This window comes from Anolis carolinensis, chromosome 2 (genome assembly GCF_035594765.1).
Source record: "Anolis carolinensis isolate JA03-04 chromosome 2, rAnoCar3.1.pri, whole genome shotgun sequence".
Taxonomy (NCBI): domain Eukaryota; kingdom Metazoa; phylum Chordata; class Lepidosauria; order Squamata; family Dactyloidae; genus Anolis; species Anolis carolinensis.
The window spans coordinates 125,452,261-125,460,553 of record NC_085842.1 but is presented as its reverse complement, the minus strand read 5'-3'; the positions used below and the strand labels follow the sequence as shown (position 1 = coordinate 125,460,553).

At 47.4% G+C, this 8,293-nt stretch overlaps 1 protein-coding gene across 3 annotated transcripts in view; it reads right to left on the bottom strand.

Moving 5' to 3' along the window:
* Positions 1-264: 264 nt before the first annotated feature.
* The window catches only part of LOC107983085 (uncharacterized), a 344,328-nt gene continuing 336,299 nt past the window's right edge, over positions 265-8,293 (bottom strand). The window contains exons 1-3 of one of the 3 annotated variants that reach the window (XM_062970488.1): positions 7,323-7,861; positions 5,444-5,829; positions 265-1,986 (exon numbers count right to left, since the gene is read on the bottom strand). In XM_062970488.1, the coding sequence (XP_062826558.1) occupies positions 1,388-1,986; positions 5,444-5,828 (984 nt within the window). In that variant the 5' untranslated portion in view covers position 5,829; positions 7,323-7,861 and the 3' untranslated portion in view covers positions 265-1,387. Of the gene's footprint in view, positions 1,987-5,443; positions 7,862-8,293 lie in introns of those variants that run through there. The other 2 variants (XM_062970487.1, XM_016995048.2) reach the window with 2 other exon arrangements.

The window sequence follows — 8,293 nt, the reverse complement described above, 5'->3', positions numbered from 1 at the left end:
GAACATTTGGTTGTTTCAATAAGCGTAGCAGAAGAGCACTCAGAGAGATTAATATATTGAAGTCATTTACATAAGGATCGTGGTGCTGATAGAAGTTGAAAGAGTGTCTTGGGCAGATTGTTTTTATGTATTTTTTTCCAGCATCTCGCAGGTGTAAAATATAATGTTGATATCAGTGATATAGCTGAAATTTTAAATTCTAATTTTATATGTATGTGCATTTGCCCTCCAACCCTCCGAAATAACGAGACAAGACAAGTAAGCTTGGGTTTAAAACTGGGCAACTTTATTGATAGTTACCTATTTAACTTTAATTTGGAACTAGGGCCAAAAATCCTTAGCCATCTAAGAATTTGGTAAGGCATAAGCCGATATTAGTGGTCATACCCGACCATCCATTAAGATTGAATTTAGGGCGAAACACCAGGTCCCCAGTCTAGCTAAACCTGGATGACCTAAAGGGGAATGTGTTGGAGAGTTTTGCCTCCGAAACAAATGAGGTCAAAGTCTCCCATTCCAAGGCCATAATCGTTCACCCTCGCCGGGGCTGTAAAAACCCTAAGCAAGGATTCACGCCTCTGGCCAACACCAAAACAGAGGTGCCTTGTGGTGCACACCAAAATAAGAGATTCCCCTAAGCATTCCGCTGACCACCTAATTAAATGACCACATCTCCCAATTTACCACTCCACACAGTATAGGGTAGGCGAAAAACCCTCCCAGAATATGGGAGGGAAAAAATTCCTACCCGGCCCATCTAAGCGACCACACTACTGCTATACTGTTAGCGGCGGGCGGGTGGGTCGAAGCTCCAAAAGGGAGTGATCTAAGAGGCGGGCAGCTTCCTAGAAGCCCCGCCCCCCTTCCAGAAGTCTCTCCTTCGTTGGGAGGGGGCAAATCCCCTTCCCTCCCCCAGCTGTGCAGTGGGGGGAAGTTTCTTGCCCTCCAACCCTCCGAAATAACGAGACAAGACAAGTAAGCTTGGGTTTAAAACTGGGCAACTTTATTGATAGTTACCTATTTAACTTTAATTTGGAACTAGGCCAAAAATCCTTAGCCATCTAAGAATTTGGTAAGGCATAAGCCGATATTAGTGGTCATACCCGACCATCCATTAAGACTGAATTTAGGGCGAAACACCAGGTCCCCAGTCTATCTAAACCTGGATGACCTAAAGGGGAATGTGTTGGAGAGTTTTGCCTCCGAAACAAATGAGGTCAAAGTCTCCCATTCCAAGGCCATAATCGTTCACCCTCGCCGGGGCTGTAAAAACCCTAAGCGAGGATTCACGCCTCTGGCCAACACCAAAACAGAGGTGCCTTGTGGTGCACACCAAAATAAGAGATTCCCCTAAGCATTCCGCCACAGTTCAGGAGCAAATCTCTATTTAGCTCCTGACCCCCACCAAATTCGAAAGAATTTCCCTAATTCCTTTCTGCAGATCCGCTAAGAAAATTTGGTTGCCCAGTTCGGACAGATGGATCCCATCAGTCCGATACATCGTCGAATCATTGAATCTAATGGTGTCATGAGGGATATAGTAACCCATGCCATTTTCCAAAACCTTCCGCAGGGCCCTATTGACCCGTTTCCTTGCTTTGTCCAATTTTTTACCGTCCCCATAGGGCCAACGTGGCCTAGGAATAATTGCTGACCATGCCAATCCGGTATGAGGCCACACCTCCTGGATCTTGTGCATGTCATTTAAAACCTGGAGAAAAAGGGCCCTGCCTTTAAGCAGCCCCAAATCATTGCCTCCCAAATGCATAACAATAAGGTCAGGTGGAAAACGGACCCCTGACCCAAACAACAAAGGGAGCAAACCCTCCCACCGCAGACCTCTTCTTCCCCTCCATTCAACAAAAGCCAAGGAAGCGAGGCCGAGATGCTGGTCGTAGGGACCTCTGCGCGCCTGTCGCTCTGCCCAGTGCACATAACTGTGCCCGCAAATCAGGACGCGTCGTCTACTTGCCAACAGGGTGGGTTCTGAAAAACAAAAAGCCATATAACTAATCCGATATATGACGCACATACGCACGGTAGGCACCAGATTTCCATCTTCCCAACATCTTAATTTTGTCTATAGAGTAGCCCATAACAGCAGCAGTGGAAGCAGCCCCAATTCTAAAGGAATGAGTACCAAATTTCTGATCTTTGATACCCAACATTCCTAAGGCCTTAGAAGTCAAGGCCCAGAACTGGTATTTTGTCAACGGTGCTCCATCCCGATGACAAAAAAGAAAACCAGCTGACGTTCCTCTGCAGGACACAAAAGATGACAAAGCTGCAACTGGGCATAATTCCAAATCACTACAGCATCCCAATTTGATAATGGAACCCTTCCCTTTTTGATCCGTTTTAGAAGTCCTGATAAACAATTCCAATTTGTCCTGCTGGAGCCGCAGGTCCGAAAATTGCAAGGCCCTTCTAGATTGATCAGCCTTTGAAGAGGCGACCAGCTCACTAATACGAAGAGCCCCAAAGAAAGCGGTGAGAGCCGCTGCCTGCAATAGCAAAGCTTCGTAATGAGATTCACAAATTTTGGGCCAAATTTGCTTTAAGCCTTTGAGAATTTCAGGTGTCAATGGCTGACGGCAGTCACGTGGCCTAACCTGCTCCCGCGACAAACCTTCCAGCCATTTGCGAAGCCTAAAATCGGCTGTAACATCTGGAAAGCCCTGAGCCTTAAGCCAATAAGCCAGGGCAGATAATTTCGCACGAATAGTTTGAGGGGCCAACCCCTTCCTTTCCAGAAAAACACCAAACTGTGCGACGTGCTCATATGGAATCGGTGAAACAGAACTTATGGCATACAACTTTTTAAACTCATGAAACTCCTGCACCGCTCTGACGTAAGATTTTCTGGAAGTCGTGGCCAAAGCCAACTTCATTCCCCGGACTATGGACTGTTCCCAATTTTCCAAAGATGGACCGGCATGTTCTGGGGGTGCAAATCTGCGCTGGGGGCAAGCTGCCTGAAGCGATCCATCTGCATACGGGACAGAGCATCAGCGAGAGAATTATCTGTCCCTGCAATATGAAAAGCTTTAAACAGTATATTATACTTTAGACAGTGGAGTGTAAAAAACCTCAAAGCCTCCATCAGTCTGACTGACTTAGATGTTAAAGAATTGATAACCTGCACCGTAGCCTGGTTATCACACCAAAAATGAACGGTGGAATTTGTCATTTGATCAGCCCACAGCGTGACAGCCACCAAAATTGGAAAAAACTCCAAAAATGTTAAATCGGACGTTATACCCTTGGTGTGCCACTCCCTGGGCCAAAGCTCGGCACACCAATGCCCATTAAAAAATACACCAAAGCCGATGGCTCCAGAAGCATCAGAAGCTATCTGAAGAGCATCCTTCAACAAAAGATCCTGTCTCCAAAAGGAAATCCCATTATATTGATTTAAAAATTGTAACCAAATGTCCAAATCAGCTTTGATCCCACGTGTAATCCGCACATGATAGTGCGGAAGTCTAACCCCAGAAATAGCATCGCAGAGTCTGCGCAAAAAAGGACGCCCAGGAGCTATGACTCTGCATGCAAAATTTAAATGCCCAATAAGCTCCTGAAACTCCCGCAATGTGGCCTTGTTACGGGTAACAAAAGCTCGAATCCTATCTACTAGATTAAAAACGTTCTCCCTAGGTAAACTGGAGGCTTGCTGCACTGTATCAAGCTCAATCCCCAAAAAGGACAATTTAGTAGCCGGGCCCTCTGTTTTATCGGGGGCTAAGGGAACCCCTAACTGATCGGCCAGTTCCTGAAAAGAATGCAGAAGAAATTCGCATTCTCCAGAACCAGACATCCCTATAAATAAAAAATCATCCAGGTAGTGCACAACCCCCGATAAACCCGATTTTGATTTAAGGGCCCACTCCAAAAAGGTGCTAAAGGACTCAAAAGCAGCACAGGAAACTGAACAGCCCATGGGAAGAGCCCTGTCCATATAGTACAACCCGTTGAACTGAAAACCCAACAGCTCGAAGTCCAGCGGATGTACAGGCAGTAGCCGGAAAGCAGACTTGATGTCACACTTTGCCAATTCTGCCGCCGGCCCCCTAGATCTAACTTTCCTAACCGCCGAATCAAAAGAAGTATAGTGGACTGTACAAAAATCATCAGGAATCGCGTCATTCACTGACCTTCCCCTGGGATAGGAAAGGTGGTGAATGAGTCGAAACTCCCCCGGTGCCTTCTTTGGAACAATCCCTAATGGTGAAACCCTTAACCTAGGAGTGGGAGGAGACCTAAATGGGCCAAGAACCCTACCCTCTGCAACTTCCTTATTGATTTTAGCAAGGACAACGTCCTCCATGCCAATAACGGATTTCAGATTCGGTGCCCTGAAAGGAGCTCTATGTCCCATTGCAGGAATCCTAAAACCCTCAAAAAACCCAGCACGCAGATAACTAGCTGCGCCTAAATTGGGATAACTGGATAACCACAAATCTAACTGAACTAGATTAATTGGGCTGGGCCCCTTTGGAAAACCCACCTGAGCCGAAACCTCTCCTGGGATCGTGGTTACTCTTTCCCCCACCCTTACCAGGTTTTCCCTTACTGCAAAATTTGGAAGAATGTTGCCCTGAACAGATGGCACAAACGTGCTGGAACTTGCAACCTCTTCGGGAACAAACTCCCTGCGAAGAATATTCCCAGCATAGCAAGCGTTGTTGAGATTGCTGTGGTTGCTGATACTGGGAATATGGATGCTGACGAAAGGACTGCCCAGCTCGAGAATTTTGAATTGTGTGCCCACTGTCGGCCTTCTCGCCCGCAACGGGACGTGCCGGAGTTAGAACCTCCAACCACAGCTGATGGTCAATCAAATCCCAGCGCAAAGTTGGAGAGTGAGCCGCACGAAGCCTAAAGCGCTTGTCATACAAGAGCCAAGCGCTACCTGTAAAATTTACATAAGCCGAATTGATAATGTTCATGTACTGAAAAAGAGAATGGGCTCTGGAAGGGTAAGCCTTCACTAGAACCCCTCCGTAAATTAAAAAGCAAGAGAACCAATTGCCCCAATTCTGGTCCACTTTGCGTTTTTTCATAATTTCCTTTCTTTCATCATCTAAATCATCTTTTTCTTTCTTATCAAGTTCCCTGAAATACAGGGTAAAAATGTCGATGTATTCATTCCTTAAAATTTTATCAATTGTCTTTTGAGCCAAATGCGAGCCTAAAGCTGTAGCACTAAGGCTATCGGAGGCCGGCAAAGGCCAATCAGCCGTGCCCCAAAAACACAAAGAATTCTCAATAGTAGGTGTTGAATCCAAAGAGGCTACCACCACGCTTGGTGTCTCAACCACCGGAGCCACGATAGCTAATTGCGTGCCGCTGGTTGATGGAACAGGCTCGTCACGTGCTTGGGTTGTGATAAGATCTTGAGAGTCTGCCACTCCCCAAGGGAAGGTGTGTGTGTCCCCTTTACCTAAAGCGGATATGGCACTTCTCATCTCAGCTGCTGCCGCCGAAGTAGATGGAACAGCTTCAGCGGTCACCGGCGTAGATGTAACCAGGCTCGCATCAGCGACAGGCACTGCAGCACTCCTTTCCCCTTCTAAGGCAGAAATACGGGAAAATAAGGACCTAATTAACCCGGTGTTACTGCCCCCACCAGCCTTCTGCGCCTCCGCAGCAGCAGCCGCTGCTTTCTCTCTTTCCAGTGCCTCGATCCGGGCGACCAACACTCCCAACAACTGTGCAGAGTCTTCATCCTCGGTTGAAGGACCACTTGGTGGAGGCGGGCGCTTTGCTGGAATCTTCTTCGCAGGACCCTTGCCCTTAGGCCCCCCAACATTCTTCTTCGGTGGCATACTGCAAAATAAGAAGTTCAGTAAGACCACGAAAAGTTAATATTGAGGAAGAAAGTTCAGTAGCAAATAAGTGGGGGGGGAGGGGCTGGCAGAAACTAGAATGAGCCAACTCCCTACCCTATCCAAGCCAAGGGACCCGAAGCAACTAACATTTCTTAAATCAAAAGCAACCAAGCATCCATTTAATTAAAGCATACAATACCACACACTGATATGCACCACCTATATAAACATGATATTAAAATTAATTCAATAAGTTAATACCCCAATTTATATAGAGAATCTCATTAATTTATTGTCCTCAATAACATATTAAATAAATTACCCCATGAAATTAATTAAATATATTAATCAATTAACCCCAATATCAATTCATTAATTAATCAGCCACCATAAATACATATGAATTAATTAATCTCCATACATTATCAATGACTTAACTTGAACCATCTAATCAATTACTAATAATCCATTTGTATTTTTAAAAACCAATCAGTCAATACCATCAATTGTTATAGCATTAAACCAATGCAATGTGAGTATGCCCAAATTAAAAATGGCCACCGCCATTAGAATCCCTTAAAAAACGTTCCGTAAAATGGCTGCCATGAAGCACCTAAAATGGCTGCCATTCCCTTAACAAAGATGGCCGACCGATCAACAAAATGGCCACCATTGTACTATTTAATATGCCAGCTACAAAAATGGCCGCCCGTCCTTTCCAGCCTAATTCCCTTAACAAATATGGCCGCCGCAAACACTTGCCCATGCCCACAAGTAAAATGGCTGACCAGCCCTCACTCAACATGGCGCCCGTCCTTTCCAGCCTAATTCCCTTAACAAATATGGCCGCCGCAAACGCTTGCCCATGCCCACAAGTAAAATGGCTGACCAGCCCTCACCCAACCTGGCAACCAACATGGCTGCCCAAGGAAAAACCGCGGCAAACTACAAGCAAAAAGAGCGCGAAATTCACAGAACCGACACTAACGGCTATGGCAATCTGCCCAGCAACAGGGAATTCGCGCCACAAACACAGCCAATCTGCCCAGCAACACCTCTACATAAGACTGGTAATAAAAATGGCGACCCTACCACATAGCTTCCATTCCCAAACGTCAAATCAAAAAGCAACCCAAACAACCAATTCATCATTCATACCATCCAAATAAAATTACACAATAAATAAAGCCAACTTAAACATGTAAAAAAGGTACATCATCCCCATATCTCCCAAAAGTAAAGCCCCCGCCTACACCTTCACACTAATAAGGCTCAGGACCATGCAAAGGAAGAAGGGAGGAACGGAGAAGAGGCGCGCGGGCCCCGCACGCACCCTCCTCCGCCCAAAACCCCTTAGAACTGGGGAAGCAAATTAATTTCCAAACAAATTCTTAACATTACCAGGCACAATGACGTCGAGGGAGAAGCCAAGCAGCAGCCAAGGCCAACCCTGGCTCCCCTGCCTCAGCCTCTCTCCCTTCCTATACAGACCTCAAAGCAGTAGTATAAACAGATGAAAAAAGGGGATAAATCTCCCTCGACGTTCTCCTCCTGGACCTCGGCACCAAGGGACAGGAGCTCCCACTCTTGGATCCTCTCACGTCGAAGCTCCAAAAGTGAGTGATCTAAGAGGCGGGCAGCTTCCTAGAAGCCCCGCCCCCCTTCCAGAAGTCTCTCCTTCGTTGGGAGGGGGCAAATCCCCTTCCCTCCCCCAGCTGTGCAGTGGGGGGAAGTTTCATATGTTATAGCTGTGTTATCCACCTGCTCTCCAGGAAACGCTTGTCTCAGCAACAGGGGTGGTTCACCCTTAAGGCAATCTAGGCACTTGCCTGGAGCGCCATCTTTCGGGGGGTGCACTTGAGGCGCCTCTTGAGGTGGCTCCAAGTGTCCCAAAGCCAACTTTTTGTTGGCATGTGCCACCACTTCCGGCAGGAGGCTGCGGAGGCCACCCTCGCCTCCTTCTCCTTCGGGCTGGCATTGGCCTTCCGCCCAGCACTGGGCCTTCCGACCGGCGCTGGGTGGAGTGCTGGGCGGAAGGCCCAGTGCCAGCTGGAAGGCCCACACTGTCCCGAAGGAGAGGGAGGGCCTTCCGGCTGGTGCTGGGCCTTCCGCCCTGTGCTCTGCCATCCACCCCACGCTGGGCCTCCCGGTGCCCGCGTTGGGCCTCCCGGTGCCCATGCTGGGCCTCTCGGCCAGCATGGGCCCGCCTTTGGGGCCTTCAGAGATTGTGAGATCTGTGGAAACTTGGAAGCTGGGTAAGTGGGGTTTATATATCTGTAGAAGGCCCAGGGTAGGAGAAAGAACTCTTCTTTGAAGCAGGTGTGATGTTGTAATTAATCACCTTGATTAGCATTAAATGGCCCTGTGGCTTCAAGGCCTGGCTTCTTCTTGCCTGGGAGAATCTTTTTTTGGGAGGTGTTAGCTGTCCCTGATTGTTTACTGTCTGGATTTCTCCTGTTTTC